General features: G+C 41.9%; 2 protein-coding genes across 5 annotated transcripts in view; both read right to left on the bottom strand.

The window, feature by feature from the left end:
• LOC117956127 (transcription factor COE1-A-like) overlaps positions 1-2,665 on the bottom strand; it is a 78,156-nt gene extending 75,491 nt beyond the window's left edge. For 2 of the 3 annotated variants that reach the window (XM_034891035.1, XM_034891037.1), the window contains exons 1-3: positions 1,817-1,947; positions 891-1,047; positions 62-125 (exon numbers count right to left, since the gene is read on the bottom strand). In XM_034891035.1, coding sequence (XP_034746926.1) covers positions 62-125; positions 891-1,047; positions 1,817-1,947 — 352 coding nt within the window. Of the gene's footprint in view, positions 1-61; positions 126-890; positions 1,048-1,816 lie in introns of all 3 variants that reach the window. The other variant, XM_034891036.1, reaches the window with a different exon arrangement.
• A 5,691-nt stretch (positions 2,666-8,356) lies between these two features.
• LOC117956126 (RING finger protein 145-like) lies at positions 8,357-18,337 on the bottom strand. Of its 2 annotated transcripts, XM_034891034.1 has the most exons (13): positions 18,139-18,337; positions 15,109-15,360; positions 13,291-13,399; positions 12,778-12,869; positions 11,360-11,595; positions 11,053-11,228; positions 10,760-10,900; positions 10,472-10,654; positions 10,101-10,248; positions 9,726-9,848; positions 9,370-9,603; positions 9,073-9,217; positions 8,357-9,042 (listed from the first exon to the last, which is right to left on the bottom strand). In XM_034891034.1, the coding sequence occupies exons 2-13, from the start codon at positions 15,290-15,292 to the stop codon at positions 8,528-8,530; spliced, it is 2,286 nt and encodes a 761-aa protein (XP_034746925.1). In that variant the 5' UTR covers positions 15,293-15,360; positions 18,139-18,337; the 3' UTR covers positions 8,357-8,527. The 2 variants fall into 2 exon arrangements, with proteins under 2 accessions (XP_034746925.1, XP_034746924.1); XM_034891033.1 differs by having other exon boundaries at positions 8,357-9,217.
• Positions 18,338-18,555: the final 218 nt, after the last annotated feature.

Consider the following 18,555-nt stretch of genomic DNA (forward strand, 5'->3'; position numbering starts at 1 on the left):
GTGTGTGTGTGTGTGTGTGTGTGTGTGTGTGTGTGTGTGTGTGTGTGTGTTCCTCACCCACCGTTACTGTAAAGAAGCTGCAGCCGGTAATGAATCCCGTTATTGGTCTTCTCTCCGCTGGTCTCCTTAGATAAAAACAACAGACACTGAGCTGTTTATTGAAATAATTTTTAGGACAAATTAAAAAAAGCACCTCTCTGAGAACTGCACGCGTGGTTACATCCAAGTTATTGAATTCTTCACACCGGTCATAGGCTACGTGAAATAAACGTGTGATTTATGTTCACAGCGGACGTATTAAAGCAGGGCAGCCCTGTAATTTCTCCACCACGTGCAATCATCGAGTTATTGTGGCTTTTTAATTCTTCTGTAAACTGGTTATGCTTGAAAGGGCAAATAAATCCAAATCCATCACTAAATTCTCCCACTGTATTCCAGCTCATTTAAACGGTGTTGTAATTGATGAGGAGACCGGGTGCAACGCTGCTGTTCACACTGAACAAGTGGTTGGGTTGAATACAGCAGTAAATTACGACAGTGTAAACGTCCAGAGTCGTTTTATTTTTTCAAAAGCACAAATCGAAGGACGTTTTTGATTTAGTATGTGAATATATTGTGTATATAATAACAGTAATATTATTATTATTATTAATAGCCTACATTATAGACGCAGATATTTTATTGATGAGTTACTGTAAATGTTTTAAACGGGACATTTAACATTGACATCAATAATATCAGACACAATGGTTAATTATCTTTCAGTAGGCCTGTGTGAAGAAATAATAATATTAATAATAATAAAATAATAAAAATGATATTAATAATATAACAATAATAATAACAATAATAATAATAATAATATCAACACCATGAGTTTCTGCACCGACCTTGTCTTTCTCGATGAAGTCAACAAAGTTGGTCCTCTCGATCTCTACTGGCTGACCCTGCCGGTCGTACAGAGCCAGGACGAAGTGGAAGAAGTTGGACTTCCGCAGGTTGGAGGGCGGCTGCTTCTCAAAGTGAGCCCGGGCCAGACCCACTCCACTGCGGACACACAGGCGTGGAAGAGTCGGTGTTAGAAGCTACAAACTTTGACTTGTAAAAGGTAAAGAAATATGATGCGAGCAGCGAGTAAATCCATTTTTATATTTTCTTGAGTTCACTAGGCTATTATGTTCACCACATACAAGTGAAAAAAAACAAATCCCAAATCTATACTTTTCTGAAATTATAATCCAATTTGTTTATGTTGGAGGTGTTCTTGTCGTGATAACCTGAGACAGGTCATCACATCCCTGACCCTGCGGGTCGAATTGAGAATACTGTTCAACTTGAACACAGCCATGAGTGAGCCTATATTTACAAAAAAGGTTAGATGGACATATTTCACTCCGCTCATTTTAAACCCACATTACTAGAATGATGCATATGTCTCTTTGCCTTTATGCTCATTTAACCTCAGATGGACAGAAGAAGCGGAAGTTGCATGTGCTAAAAATCTGTAGCACAAACACATGTTGCAATTAATTGTTTAGTAGCATACGTTGTCTTTAAATTAAACAGGTTGTTCGTTATTTGGGGGAATTTGATACCCTGCATAAGAATCTATGTTTCAATCATCATTTTCAAAAAATGTATGTAGCAACAGATCCAGAGGTCTTCCTTCCGGACAGCAGCTCCCCCCCACCACACGGCCTCGTGTCCTGCAGGGGCGGCTGCAGGGTCCTGACAAAAAATTCAGGTCTGTTCCGGGTTTCGGAAGCCTAAATGAAGCAGGGTGCTATAAAGTGTCCTCCACCCGGGCAGAGCTCACCTTTGGGAGGCCGTGTTGGCGTCCAGCACGCCGCCCCCCTGCATCCAGCTCCGGACAGCGTTCATGCCTCCCAGCGGCTCCTCCTTCAGGCTGCTGCCGCTTCGCTGGATGCTCTCCTGGATCCCAAACATGAACAAACCTCCGTAGCTCGGTGCCTGTCCTTCTGTTTCTCAGTCTCTCCCCGGCGGACTGTAGGTACACTTGTTCTCCTGTAGATCCTTTACTCTGACTCAAGAGGAGCAACGTGGGTGCGCTCTTGGCTGCGGCTGCCGCGTGCGCTTCTCTAGAAATCAAGCAGTTGACAGATTATTCCTCTAATTCAGTCCTCGTGAGAAAGTATGTGCCAAAACGAAAGGAAAAATCATATCGTAGTGGTAGGATCCAAAATGTCCAAACAAGGATTTAAATCGCCACGAGGACGGCAGGACTCGGGCAGACCCAGTGGGAAAAGGTGTGTTACAATGTCACTCCCGGAGCGCTTTGGAGATCCGCAGTTGAAGCTGTCAAGACAGAAAATAGAGATCAACTGGCACCCAGATTAGATGTCATCATCCTCATCATCTGACACTTCTTTCTTCCTCTTTTCGCTCTTTGCTGTCTCTTGTTCTCCCGCGGGCCGGCGGTCCGGGACGTGTTGGGCTCGGTGGTGTCCAGAGGAGCGCTGCTTCCTAAGAATGACTCCCGAGCTCTCGCCACTCCGCTCCCTCTCGTAGGAAAACGCTTTGTGACTCTTCCCAAATGACTCTCTCTGAGAACCAAACACGGGCTTCTCCCGCCTGAGGGGGGGGGGGGGGGGGGGAGAGAGAGGGAGGTAGAATGGGAAGGGAAAGAGGGGAGGGGACCGGAGGAGAGGAGGGGACAGGACGGATGGAGAGGAGAGGAGAGGAGAGGAGAGGAGAGGAGAGGAGACGCCCCCAAACAAAGGCGAGAGTGGTGCAGGTCCGCTCCATGCAGCGGCCACGGAGATCCTCTCCTCCGTCCTCTCCTTCCCGGTCCGGGGACCCACTCCGTCCTCGAGTGTCCAATTCTTTGCAGAAATATTGTCTCTTCTCTGTAGATGTACAGATGAATTCTTGCGAGTAGTAAGACAGTGACAATCGACTGGGAAAGTTTCTTTCTGCCGCATGCATGCAGAGCAGATTTGGCTGCAGACTGGCGCGCGATGCTGGAATAAGTGCCTAATTGCTCAGTGGCACTTCAGCACGGACACTTCTCCTCAGCTGCAGGACAACCACGACTTCCTTATCCCAAACACCTAGGCCACTTCCACGCAGAGTAGCTACCATGGAAATATGAAAAGCAAAAAAAAAGACTTGTGAATTTTTTACTCTTTGATTGAAAGCATCCAAATATTTGCTTATTTATAATATTGCATTAATAATTATCACATGTGACGTTTATATTTATTAAATATTGTGACAATTAGGGATTACTGCTTTTAAAATCTTTAATTATAAAAGGGCTCATATTAGAATAATTGTAGCTGCAGACAATCTGTTAATTTGATGTGTAACCTCAGCCTGAAGATCTAAGTTTTATTTAAACCCAATGGTTAGGCTCAATTACAAAAGCCACATTTCATCGTCACAACACATCGCTGCTCCCCATTGTCTTCCTCAGGCGGCCCGCTTATTGTAGGCTAGCGCCGCGAGACTCCCAAACAAAAGTGACAATAACAATAATTAGCTCAAAATAACAATGAACATAATTGAGGATAATTGCTACCAGATTTCCCTGCTTTGTCTCTCTCCTCCAGCACCATCTGTTATTTGAAACAATGTATCACGCCGCCGAGTGGGAATCCAAACAAAATACAAATGTTAATAGATAATTCCGTGAACTCTTTTAAATGAAAATAAAGCAACAGCATATTGATCTGTCGAGGTGCTAAAGGTAAACAACTTTTGTATTATTCAGCTGGCTGCAAAAAAAAAAAAGATTGGCAGGGCGAGCTGGCGCCGTTCCAGGGTTTAATTCCCAAAGGTTATTGAAAAACGCTCTTGACCTTGATTATGGAGAATAAGAGACTTTTCTGCTCCAGTTTCCTGCTTATAGAGGGAGAGAGACAGTGCATGGCGGATCAGCCCGTATAGGATCCAAACGGGTTCACAGCTGAGGGAAAAATGTATGTGAATGGAGTGTTAAGAGGCTCTGGTGTTTGGATCGATCAGAGTAGGCTGAAAGCGTTTTTCTTTTCTTTTTTAATCACTTTATTCCAAAATATTAAACAAGATATTTATCTGCGCATGTCTGTGCAGGCAGTTACATGCTGTGTAAAATGTTATTCTAAAAATGTAAATCTAATGACATGAAAATACGTGTCATGACATAAGTGTCAATGAGTTCTCTCGCAAAAATAAAAGCATTCAATTTTTAGAATTTGTCTACTCAAAACATCCAAGCTGTAAACGGTTAGGAAGGAATAATATCGATTTATGAACACCCTGAAAGATTTAAGTCCCATGGATCTAAGATCCTACAAGATTTTTATGTCGTAGCAGTTAAGAAGTGTCCATATACCATTAGTACAAAGGTCACTTTAAGCTGAATTGAACATATCCTTTAATCTACATGCAGCTAGACCTGTTTGTCAACACTAGGCTACTTGTTGCGAGATGAAGCCATTAGAAATATTAAGAAAGCATATAAGAACCTAATGATACAGAAACATGCACACACCGCCAAAGTAGACCCTTGAATAACATGAACGTGGAAGATTAAAGAGAAACACGCTATAGAACGACTATATACACTCTATGTTGTGCAGTGAATTGCATACTGTTACAGAAAAAGGAGTGCGTGCGTCTCTCTCTCTCTCTCTCGGATCGCCTTTCACTCGGTCTAAAAACGACACAACAGCGCCATCATGTGTCTGACCCGTCCAACTACACGCGCACTCATACACCACCAGACCAAACCTGAAATAAAGTCCCAAATGAATAAAACAAAGCAGTTTGCATGGTGATGTTCATATTTAAAAAAATAAATAGATCAAGGCTCAATCCAGAGTGGGATGGTTCATTTATTTTTGACATTCAATTTTTGTAAAATAACCAAGGCAATGCCAGACATAAAGTCCAAAACCAACTGTGAAGGGTTTTAACACAATACAACGGGCATTCAGTCAAAGAAAGCGAAATGTGTGTGTGGAAAAAAAAAACTATCACACAAAAGAAGAAAAGTAAACCAAATTGTCTGGCGTCACGGTCAGAGCAGCCCTGAACACGATCAACAAACATCTGTTAGAGGCAATAGCACTGGACAGCAGTGCTGTTCTTTTCTAAAATGCTAATTAAAAAGCATTCAGAAGAGAAACGTGGTCAGAGTGCTTTGCGGCAGCTATAGATTCCATTGCAATATTTGCTTATATTTTCAGTATTATAGAGTAATGATTTTGCAACGTATTGGGATAAATTGAGAATAAGAAACATCTGGATTTCAGATTGGTGATTGACTTCAACTATCAAATGGGCTGTAGCCTGTTTACATTCCTCCTGGTTACTCCATCAAACTCAATGGAAGCAATTTTAAATTAATATACATGTTTCAGTATTAAGAAATATTGGAACATGTAGGACACATTGGCTTTGATATAGCACTCCTTAACTAGCAAGTCCATCAAGAGCAATTATAAAATATAATTTACCTTAAGTAACATGGACTGATGGCACAATAATGTTTTAGAAACACACCAAGCTCACAGCTGACAGGAGGAACTGTTATGTGAAATGAATGCTGCTCAATGTGTGGAGCAGCAGTGAGCGGTTAGGTATGAGTTTGGTACAATAGCTCACAGAAAACATGCAGTTTACGCTTAAATCTTAAGAGATGCATTCAAATGCTGCATGTAAAGATTTAAAAGCTTCGGTTTGCCATAGCATCCATACACTTTCTATGGTTATCGGATGAATACGCCTTAAAACGTTTGATGTTAAACTGTCTTGGACTTTATGATAACATATGTCTCGGATCATAGCCTGAAGAGTGACCGCATCAGTCGCAATTTCTCCAACATGGAGTACAAACTGAGCAAATACATCAGGAATCAACAGCTGACAGGCTTCTCTGCCGGGTATTTATCACTTAATACTACAATGCAAATTCACATACAGTTGCCAATGACAGTTCTTATCTTGTGGCCCATGTGGCATGTTGTTGAACAGGTGAACTCTCTGCTGGACACGCAGTCAAATGCTCAACGGTGAAAACTGAAAAGTGTATGAGGCTGTTTCAATCTTTCTAACCACTTTTAGAGCTTTGTTTCACATCAGAGTCTTAAGAAATGGATCTGATAATAATATGAGAATGAGTTTTTTCAAAAATACAGAAAGTCCTTATGTTCACCTTTCAGAGGAACATGTGCAAAATACGTCAAACTCTCAATTTCATCTCTTAAAAAAAAACAGTTATACAGCGTTGGCCAGGTTTGATCCTACATTAAGTATTCATTCTCAGCCCTGGGGCCAACGCTTTCCAATGTCAACAATAAAGTCATTCATAGTAATAAGACCTTTAGTAATAGTGGTAGTAAGTAATACAATTGAGGGTTAACTAGTGCATTCCCTGTCCTTCTGCGCCATGCTGATCCCACTCCTAACAGTAGAGGGCACCAGAGTGATCACATCAGCTTAAGGACGCGTCATACAGACAGGAGAATCAGCAACACTGGCTGGTCTTGTAGGTCAGAAGGCTTGGTTACCCTCGAAAGCTTCTTAGTCCAAAGTTTGTCTTTGTCCGCAGGCATGTAAAGTAACAAAAAACACCAAACCGCTAGGAAGCTTTGGAGAAACCAAGCCCTGATCTTATTTATATATCTCAACACTCGCCTGGTTTAATATAGATGCCATACAGAGCAACATGTCTATACATTACAAACAAACAGATTAGGCCGTTTCCTCGTACACAAACACATCAGAAGGTATTTGGTTGCTCACAACCACAGAACAGCTTTGGAGCATTGCTAGTATAAATGACATTAGTGCAAATGCAAATGCAACCCCCCCTCAAAAAAAACTAAATGGCAGAAATGAAATTGTTGGCAAGGTTAGAGCACATTGGAGACAAACAAATAAATGCCATGGTAACAGTGGCAGCGTGCAAGCTCCAAATACAAGCGTGCATCAAGACTCAGCATTCTCCAGTTTTAGTCTTTCAACAAGCACTGACTCTTCAACACACATGTTTGTCCCCATTTGCAAAAATGTATAAGTATGTGTGAAACAAAAGTCTTTCCTATCAAACGGCTCAATTTGCTGGTAATAACATTTCAGAGTGAAGTGACTGAGCAGCAGGATAATGATGGTCTTAGAAAACACAGAGTGCTTGTTGTGATTGGTTTATAAAAGGAGCTGGGGGAGCAAGGTGATTGGCTCCTGCCATGAAAGAGTCTCAACAATCGCTGGCTCAATGGCAAACTTGGGATGGGACTGGTTAAATGTGATCGGTTGAATGGGTTTGTAAATCAGCTGAGCTCAGGAAAATGAGTGCGGATGAGAGTACCATGAATGAAGTAAAACCAACAACAACAACAGAGTTTGGGCTCCTTGCCTTCTCTGCAGGATCATTTAAACTCCACAATCTCACAATGCTGAAAGTTCCAATACCAACTGTGGCCTCTGTGACACGCCATCTCCCTCTGTCTTTCTCTCCCTTGTTGTTAGCCAGTCTGCTCTGCGGGCTGTCCATTAAAGCAGTAATGTAAAAATTATCTTAAAAATAACATCTCTTTAACAGTAATAGAAAAGTTTGGCGATGAGGAGTAGGACTGTTTTTGCTGGGACCAGCCAAACAAGATTGAGTCAACACAGTACACTAGAGAAAGCTTGACAATTGAAATGATTTAGTTTTTCCATGTGAACCCTTTGATTTGTTCACACTAACACTTCAATAGACCACACCATGTATCCCTTGCTTAGCACCAGGCTTCAGGTCACGTGATGGCCTCAAGAAACAACAATCAGTCTCTGTTAATGCTTTGTGTACTCACTAATACACATAACTACTGTCATTCAACAGTGAAAACCAAACATCTTTATCAAAACCATTGGAGAAATCTGTAGACTTGAAATGTTGTGAACCATATGAAATGCTATGACTATGCAACCACCAGTTATCGCTACACTATCAAGGCTCTCTAAACCTTTGACTCATTAGATCATGGCACATACGGGACTAGGGTGAAAACCCAAATACTATGAAATGTACGACAATGAGAGTGAAGCTGCACAAACAAAGGCATGATGGGAGCAACCATCACATGAAATGAGGACAGGAGCAGGATTTTAGAAATGTCATCATAGACATCCATGTCAAAAGCTAGAAGTGATGCGGTACTTCAGTTTCCTTCAGGATTTCACATTTCGTGGATATCACGTAAAACTACTAATTATTTTTTGGGATGAGATTACTGCTTTTCCCTTTTTTGTGTCGAATGGGAAAAAAATCATTGCTGGCATGGAAGTTAAACTCAGCATGGAAACACATTTAGATAAACTGTTCCAAGAAAATTGCCTGAAAAATGGCAATATTTTGTGAAGTTGGATTTGATTTTTGTTTTCTTCTTTAAAAATGGATATGGAGAGGTTTGGAGTTGAATTTCTAACATGATGCGACAGCCAACTGCTTGACAAGTAGAATATAGCCAGATTTTAGATTATTTAGATTGTGTGTTTACATGTGCATGCACGTATGTCGTGTGTGTTACGATGGGGCTCAGAGGCTGCAAGGAGGAGGCGACTGTTCCTCAGAAGGGTAAGTGGGCCGGTCAAGCTGGGATGATGGACCACTAGTTGACTCCCGGCTGTCAAGTAGGAAGCCTGGGTTTATCTGAGGGGAGGGCTCAGGTTCAACAGAGGTTATCTCTGCCTGGGCCGGTGGCTGTGAGGAGGAAGAGTGGGAGAGAGATGAGAGAGAGGGGGCCATGTCCAATGTGTCTGAGGAAGACGAAGAAGGGGGATCTGTAAGCGACTGGTTCTGAGATTCAGTCACAAGTGGCGAAGGAGAAGATGACAACGATGAAGTCCTGGCCAGATGCTGGGGCGTAGAGGGCACACCAGAGGAGGAGGAGGAGGAGGAGGTTGCTCCAGCTGATATGGCAGGTCCATTATCTCCCTGCTGCCCTCCTGGCCCCCCCTCTTTCCTATCATCTGGAAGAGTGTCATCTTTCTGCTTCTTATTGGCTGCGGCTTCTTCCTGCACTGCAGTGTTCTGATTGGCTGCAGGGACATCTTGGTTGGGGACATCTTGGTTGGGGACATCTTGGTTGGGGACAGTAGTGGTTGGTGATTGGCTCTTGAGTTGCGAGTGACAGAGGGGGCATGTTTCCTGGACATAAAGCCATTTCTTCAGACAGCCAGCGTGGAAGAAATGACTGCATGGAGTGATCACAGCACTGTTCATGTCCTAAATGGAAAAAGCACAAAACACAAAAAGGTGGTTTTGCTCTTTGTTAGCATGTATCAAAATACATTTCCCATTAGCAAAGCTTTAAACTTGAAGCATAACATTAATTCTTGGCCGTGTACTCTCTTTAGATAGACATAAGCAGATCATACCTGGTAGCAGATAGCGCAGATGTCATTGTACTGTTCCAGCTGTGTGTTGCTGGCTGTGGGGAGGCTTTTGATCTTGTTTACAGCATCTCTCCTGAGCAGGAAGCTCTGCCAACCTAGCTGGGCTCTGAGCCAGACATTATAATACGAGTGGACCAGGATGATGGTGCTTCCCATCACACTCCACTCCCCAAATACTGTCTCTGACACGCCATAGCACACCACACATACTGCAACCTAGCAGGGGAGGAAATCAGAAACAGTGAGGTAGCGATATGTTGATGCCACAGAAGCAATACTGTATGTCAACACTGCTCTCTCTTGTTTCTGTATACCGTGTGTGCATGTGTGACACTCACCAGGAACTCCAGCAGTCTGTACGTCCCGTTGACACAGTAGATAACTTCATCCATGTTTTCTACTGGAGCCTTTCGAAACTCCTCCACCATGAAGAGAATGTAGATCAGCAGAGTTCCGAGTACCTGGGGGTGACGGAGGAGAGAGTCTCAGCATTTTCATGTTATACAATTCAATAATGAATCACCTGTACAGATGCTTAAGGATCTTGTGGTGCAATTGAGACAAATTGAGTGTAATCAAAACTATTGTGCTTTCATTTTCTAGAACATTGAACATTACACATGTATTTAAACAAATACATAAAAGAGGTCAGAGGTGTACGAGTACTTTTAATAGCATGAGTACGCTCACGAGTGTGTCTAGTTGTGTGTTACCTGCAGGGATGTGAGGATGGAGGAGGAGATGATGATGAGTAGCCAGAAGTCCATGTGGAAGAACTGACAGATCATATAGGCCATGTAGGCTGGGAAAATCAGCAGGAACAGACACAGAGACACCGCTCTGAAGTGCTTCCACAAACTCCTAAAAAAAAGGACAGACAGATGATGGAGCAAAAGAGAAGACAATCAGCTTCATCTGTAACAACTTGGTCAGGCCGGGGTATTTCCTCGTTTTCCCAAAGCATTGACTGTCTTTTGCGGTAATAGTAAATAAACTACTTTTGACCTTTAACATAAAATTACAAAAAAATAAAAATTAGGTTCTTATTAATATATTTTTTAAATGTACAGTAAACATAGTTTACTTGTCTCTGGATGCTCCCAAGGCCAGGACTATAGGGTCAGCTATCTCCAGCATGGACTGCAGGATGGAAGCAACAACAATGAAGAGGATGATGGAGAGGAGGAAGGCTCGATGGATGACTTGGAGTTCAATGAGGCCAGTCTGTACAGCGAGGATCAGCAGGGTGATGCCTTCTGTCATCCCCCTGCACCAACAGATAGGAAACAAACAAGCAAAGTGATTATAAGTACTGCCACTTACTAACAGACACCCTCAATGTACCCACACACAGATCTATGCACTGACTGACCTGTGCATGGTGTTGTCATTCATAAAGGCTCTGTAACCTTGCAGATAGAACTTGCAGAGTGTGAGAACTCCCAGAGCAATGAAGGAGACTGTGAAAACCAGACCCAGCAGGGAGTACGGTGTACTACAACATTCTGCTATACTGAAGACATAGAGGGAGGAGAGAGAAGGAGTAAATAACAGTTACGAGACAGGGAAAATTATTTTAAAAAAACAGCTTTTTTATACTCCAAGTAAGTCCACAATAACCTGTTGACATCCAAAACACTAGTGTAATCAGTGGCAGGGGCCTACCTGGTAAGAAAGAAGAAAAGGAGCCTCTCTCTTGAGGTAGGCTGGTCTCTGGTGCTGAAGTAGGAGTAGATCTGCAATGCGAACAGCAGGAGCCAGAAACACATAAAGAGAACTGGAAGGACCAGCTGGTTCCATAGAGACATTCCCAAAGCTAGCAGCCCATACACCTCCACCACCTGGGGGACAGAGACAGAGAAGAGTAGAGATTCATATTACAGGTAAGCAAATCTCTCAGGACGACAATGGCTGAAAAGCAATAATAACCTGAAAAAGCTGACAAAATTAGACCACATAACTAGTTCATTACCTGAGCCAGCTCCCTGTAGGCAGTCTTGGCCAGGTTGTATGGTACCAACAAGTTAGAAGCCAGGAAGTATATGACCTCCAGGCCTGTGAAGATCATGGAGAACTTATTGATGAAGACAATGGTCTCCAGTGGGATAAGACACAGTCTGGCCACCAGAGGGAGGAGGTGAGCAGAGAAAAGCCAAATCCTCTTGGTCTGCATCACACAGGAACATAGGGTACAGACCACCAGCTGACCTGAGGGGACATGAAAGAAGATCAACCTAAAAGAAGATTTACATACACACACCACTTTCACATTTAGTAGCTTTAATCTCCTCCTCTTTCTGCATCAATTCAAAAAACTATTTTTTACTGTGAGGGAACTTCATTTGTGGTCAGTGACAATAAAACAACATACAATACAAGTATATAATAATAATAATAATAATAATAATACTAATACTACATGTGTCAGTGTAACCATGTGGTTTTTGCTCTCTCATGCTTTCTCTTTGCAGTGAAACCTCACTCAGCACTCAGTATGGTCTATTTATAGCACAGACGACTCCATATCTACTCTCCAGTAGGGTGAAACTAGGTCCTATAGACCCAAGAGAATAGCAACTTGTAACATCCTGAATTTTAACATAGACTAGCTTTTACAGTACTAAGGGTAGGAGTGACCTGATCATTAAGATTTAAACCAACAGGGACCAAGTGATATAACCTTAAATTAGGGCCGGGCGATATAGAAAATCAAATATCACGATATTCTTGACCAAATACCCTGATGTCGCTTTAACGACAATATTGTATGGTTGACTATTGGTGCTTTAAGAAAATGTTATTTACACAATGAGGTAATTAATATAACAGTCTGGTAAGTTCAGAAAATTACATAACTTTAATGTAATGCAGTCTGTAAAACCAGGTAAAGACAACACTTACCATATATCAAAAATCGATGAAAAAGACTATATCTAGTCTCATATCGCAATATAAATACAACATTGATAGATTGTACAGCCCTACCTTAAATAGATGCTTTGGTGTATGAAAAATATTCTTATCTTTTTTTACCGCCTCCTCTATAGAAAGAATGAGGCACAAACATCTTATAGAGCTTTAAGTCCGGTATGTGTTAAGAGCCTTCCTCATGAAGAGCCTTGTGTTTAAATTTAGTCGCTCCGTATATTCCAGAACTACAATTGACAGAAGCTCTATGTCTTTCTTTTTCAATACTTTTGTAGACTAGACAGATGCACGGGCAACTACAAAGGAGAGGGGAAAAAGGGTTTCCTGTAAGTTCAGAAAGGAGCTGCAGCACTACATCCACCTGCCTATGTTTTGGTTTGTGCATGATGCATCCATGTCTTATCTTTATTGTGCAAGTGTCTCAATGCATTCATTTGTAATATTTCACTTGTAATTTTATACTTATGAGTGCAGTGGTGAATCTGTTCATGGAGAGAGGTTCCAGGTAGACAGATCCTTCATAGCCAGACTCCAGTTCACTGCGAACATAATCCCTGACAAAGAGAGGTCAAAATGCTCAATTTACAGGGAATTCTATGGTGACTTATTATTAAACACTGACCTATAGCTTAACACAAGGAATTCGAGCCACCATCTCAACTAGCACAAGGTTAAAGTCACACTAGCTATTAATACATTTGTGGGTAAACGCCTTGAAAAAGATACAGTACATTATACCATGCAATCAATCAAGGCTATGGTGCCCTTGCAAATCTTACAATGACAAGCCATATAATTGCCAGTATAATATTCATGATTTTTCACTGTTATAAAATACATCAGATATGGAAATAACATGGGCACCAGGTGCCATCACACAAAATATCTCTATGACTGAAGGCATTCACCAGAGTAACAGAACTCGGGATAGCTGCATCTTATCATGTCTACTAGTGGATAAAAGTCTGTGTGTACCTTGAGACTTGGTGACCAGCAAACAGCAGCAGAGCCGTTAGGACATATAGGTAGAGTTTAACCAGGTGCTGACGAGGCAGAGTCAGGAGCACCAAACTCAGGATGTAACCTGTAGTCAACACCACACAATACACAACACACACACACAGTAAGAGACAATCAACAACAAGAGCATAAAATAAAAAGTGGCAATACATGCATTATATAAGCATCTGTTGATTTCCGTTTGCTGCCCATTCTGTTTTCAACACAAAAGTGATATCCTTAGCATGTGTGTGACAGAAGTTTATTATGCAATTGCGGGAGCTATTTTTGACAACCAAACTCTGCTGCCAACAGGCTTATTTGACAACAGTCTACTTCCTAAAGCCCTGACACCCAAACAACTCCTCTGTGCATAGCCACAGCTACTTTGGGTTTACTGCCTCTCTCCCCCTATTATTCTGCCTGTCCACCCAAAGCACTCATCAGCACATACCAAGCCTATTGGCTCATTAACAAACTGCAGCCGAGAGAGAGAGAGAGAGAGAGAGAGAGAGACAGAGAGAGAGAGAGAGAGAGAGAGAAAGATCACCACTGTGCTTGTCTGTTTTTTTTAAGCTAGGTTAAACCACAGTCTGATCATTATACTTTGCTGAGTCCACTTCACCCTGACATCGCTGTTACTGTCTTTCACTGCTACCGTGTCACTGAAACTACAAAAATGCACCTGACTGGCTTCCTGTAATGCAGAGACCTTATTGTATGTCTTTATGATTGACTCAAGGGGCTTTCTGGTTAGTGTGTTCTGGGTCAATCTCCAAAGAACGTTGTTGCACCCCTGTAAATTAATTACACCTGTTAAAAGGGTGTGTCATTGCTTGTATGACATGATTGACAGCCGCTGAGAAAGACTAACACTGCACTTGTAAACATATTTGCTAATCAACATTTAAGTGCCAATTGCTTATCCAAAAATTGATAACCATCCAGATTTATCCAGAGACAACACTAGGAAACCAATTTTTAATGCCACATTTCACCAGACTGTGCACATCACTTCACTACCTTTACCACTGAGGTCCTGTTTCTGCCAGCTTGTCTGACTTCACTGTCAGCGAGTAAGTCAATCAGTTATGGACTATTGTCAATTTTAGTGGATGAATGCACTTTCACACAAAGACGAACTGTGGTGGTGAATCATGAATTAGATTTATTTTTAGTTATTGTTATTTTTCTTGCTCCAACTAAATCTTTTGCTTCCGTTTGTTAGTTTCAAAACTAATTCTGACTGGCACCGCTGATCTTGACAGACTGCCACGGCTGGGGCAAGAACCGCACAGCTGAAGGAGGAAAACTGGTTTCTGTTATTTATCTTTTTTTTTAATTTTACCACCAGATGAATCAGGTACTTTTGGTCAGACTCCACTTGCAATTACGCCAAACAATCCCTTTCCGACAGTCTTGTAATAACTGCAAAGCAGAGCCTCATGGCTTAATGCCTACCACCATGTGTGACAATTCTAAAACTGAGAGTTGGGTCCAGAGGGATGACTTTGCTGAATGGTCAAAAAAAGACAAGAAAGCATGCAAATCCAACCAAGAGAGGTTAACACTGTGACTGTTAGCTCTTGACCCACTGATAAACCTAGCTGAACAGGAGCCCCTTTAGCTAATAGTCAAGTCCACAAAAAACCCTAGTTTGTTTTACAGTAATCCTCTTAAAAAAAGTGTTAATACCGGAGAAACGTATTTGTAGCAAAACAGCCTGTGTGTGTGTGTGTGTGTGTGTGTGTGTGTGTGTGTGTGTGTGTGTGTGTGTGTGTCACCAACACTGACCCACGTAGTGCAGGTAGAGTGCCAGGTATTTGTACTGGAACAGGGGGTTGTTGGAGAGGCTGGAGCGCTGTATCTTCTGGAAGAAGGAGCTGACATCCCAGCGGTACAGGACATCCAGCAGCATGATGCTGGGAACACGCAGTCCCACATTGAGTACCGCTTCTACGCGGTGCTTCACAGCCATGGCCTCAGCTTTACCTCCGATCGGCAGGCGGAACTGACCACTAAGACTGGATGTTAACAGGGGGCGTACTGCAGAGAAAGAGGGACATGCACAAAATATTAAGCAGTTACAAAGAATGAAAAATCAAGAAATGAGGAGAAAGATAAAAGCTAACCAGCAGCAAATGGAGGTAGGTAGAGAAACTGCAGAAGAAAACAGGAGAGATAAACACTCAAAAAAAACAAAAGCAACAGTGCAGTGCAAGTAAAACACACCAGCAACTATTCCATGACCCAAAAATACTTTTTAAGTTAATGGTAAAATTGTACTGTGGCTGTCAGTGAACATAAACTACCCAGAAACAGCCAACATTTCCCTTTATCCGACAGGTTGGTCAAAATAGTACATCACACAAAGGCGTAAATCATAAATTCATTACATAGTCTGTTAAGTTCTGTTTGCTTTCAAACACTAACCAACTGCACAAAACATGAGCACTGCACAAGCAAGGGGGATCAATGTGTGGAATTCCTTACCTACTGAACTCAAACAGGGTCCTGACTGGGATAAATTTAGCGGGCTTTCCCACCTGCCTCATTTAGATTGGTTGAATCTCACTTGAGTTAGTTTTCACCCTTGGTGCGGTTCGTTTGGGCAGGGGTGAATGTGGCAACCGCACTCGGGTGAGCAACAAAAGCGGACCAACCAAGCGAACCGAGACCTCCTGCAGGAGGTGGTCTTTGAACGCACACTGGAGTGGTTCGATTGTGGTGAGAACGTGATCTGACCTCGAACCGCACCAACTGTGTATTCTGCAAGTCTGAGCATAATGGCTCCAGTAGGCAGGTGTGCTTTGCAATCTGCAATGCAGCAGAACCTGCAAACTGTGTAATCCTCTTTTATAGTGTTAAGAGTTGTCTTCCAAGAAAAACATAAATGTATTGCTTATTTTCATACAAAAGATTACATTCTATTTAACTTCCTTTCACCTACTAAATTACCCTGCAGTTACTAGCTGAAACACTGCAAATGATGAATACTCTGGGCCAACATACCTTAGTGGGATTATACGCAATAATAATAATAATAAAGCCTGTCATAACCAAACAGGACTCGACTGATTTCTTCTAACTTTTGGTACCGCCATGACGACAGGCGAGGGGCACAAACTATGTTTGTTGTGTTTCTCACACACATTTTGGGTTCCCAGTCAGAAACTATACACATCAACGGGAAATGTCACGGTAAAAAAGATAACGTTATTTGCTCTATGAAAGATAATGACAAAGACAAAAACTAAGGACATTTACTTATTTACTTTTAACCAAACAGATTTTTTTGGCACCTATAGCACATTGTGCATCAACCCAAGTCTGTCAACATAGAGGCTTCAATGAAGAGAAGGGAGAGCATTGCAGCGCTTTACAACCTATTTTGTACAGTCTTTGTTTAAAACTCACTGAAGAAAACTAGTAGCGTTTGTGATGCATTTGGCTCATTCCAATCAAATTTATTTAAAAATTAAATCGTAAACAGGGTGAATTGAGATCGCGATTTTATAATGATTAATCGTGCAGGCCTATAAATCGGTTCAGACATAATGGATCGGTACGAGTTCAGAACAACGGAGGGAAAAGCTAAACAAAAATGCAGAAGAATTTTCTTTTATTGTTTGTTTATCACCTAGTGTCACACAGTCTCTCCCCTGAGCTAAAGCCTGAAGTGTGTAAAGTAAGATGTAAACAATAAGTTCTCAAACTTGTAAACAAAATAAAGACAATCAGCGATAAAACTGAAAACACAACATCTTAGCTCTCTGCAAAGAAACAAAATCCCCTGATTAACGTCATCACAATGTCTCACGGTCTCTCACAGTCTAGTTGACCAATCACATTGCCCGGTCGAGTCTACGTGCTGTATAACACGCGTTGTTTCACATCAGAATTAAAGTGTGATCATTCCACCTCATGCTGTTGTTGTGGCACTTATGAGACAAGTTCCCAATCACTGTATGATGCCTGGGACTAATCCAAAGTTGCCAATGCAGAGTTTCCATCCATTAATATTGCTGCATCCACGGGACGGGAGGCCCCTGATTACTTACATAACTCTTACTTCACCACGACTACCATTGGCCAGAGAAGAGATCACTTAACAGAATCCGAGTTTATATAACGTCTAACACTGTATTGTTATCCTTCCTAAATTAATCCAGAAACAGCTACGGGGCATGGAGTGGTTGGATTTCACTAAATATCTCGCTTTACCTAAACATCGGCACTTCAGACGTTATGGATGAGTAAGTGCTGCATAAATTGTTGTAACGTTACGCCATGAACTCAAGTAACCCCTCCGTCTCCACGGAAGAAAAAAAAACTATTAGCTAGCTAACGTTACGCCGCAAACAACTGCAACACTTTGCTAACTACACTTGTTTATACGTGGAGGTATAATATAGAAAGTTGAAGTCAATAAAGTTAAAAAGTGTTAAGGTGGTAATATAGCTATACCATTGTACGTGCTGTGTAGAGATGATAAGCTGCATCGAGCAGGCAGCAGGCACAGTGCCAATAATTTAAGCTAACGAAGTCAGTTAGCATCGCCGTCAGTTAGCTAACGTTACTGTCCAAAACAAAGCTCTTTTCAACGCGAAAAAATATAAATACCCGGGGCATTAGCCTGGTTTTTACGCGACCACTTTGGAAAATTCAGAGTCAACACACATTCAGACAAAAGCAGATCACGTTAGCTTAAACCTTTTGAAGATTAGCACAAACTGTTTTCCCAGTTAGCTTAGCAAGCAGACTGATGGATTCTGAGCTAACGTTAGCCCCAGGCCAGACTAATAAGAAAAAAACAGAACTTACATTTAAAGGACGATGTTTGCAATATTTACAGTTGTTTCGGGATGCTTTTCGGGTCGGATATCGACCATTTTAACTCGGCATCGCCTGAGTCAAAATGGTCCTCTCGATGGAAGAGCCTCACACTCAAAGGATGCGGTCGATCCGCTCGTCCGACCTAGCACAGCCATTACCCCAAAGTACCAAGAAGGATGTACTGGGCATGCGCAATATAGTTTATCCCATTAAACCCAGATTGATAAACCTTTTTGGCCCCGTAGGCCTACTTGTAATAGACGGGCTCTGACCCAACCCTTGTAAGTAGAGAATTAGTAGATGATGTTGATGAAGCTTATTTCATGTCTGTGAAGCGCACTGTTTAAATCATAGACGGCGAAAAAAGGTTTTATACATTTTGAGATCCTATCAGCTTGCACTTAG

This window comes from Etheostoma cragini, chromosome 13 (genome assembly GCF_013103735.1).
Source record: "Etheostoma cragini isolate CJK2018 chromosome 13, CSU_Ecrag_1.0, whole genome shotgun sequence".
Taxonomy (NCBI): Eukaryota; Metazoa; Chordata; class Actinopteri; order Perciformes; family Percidae; genus Etheostoma; species Etheostoma cragini.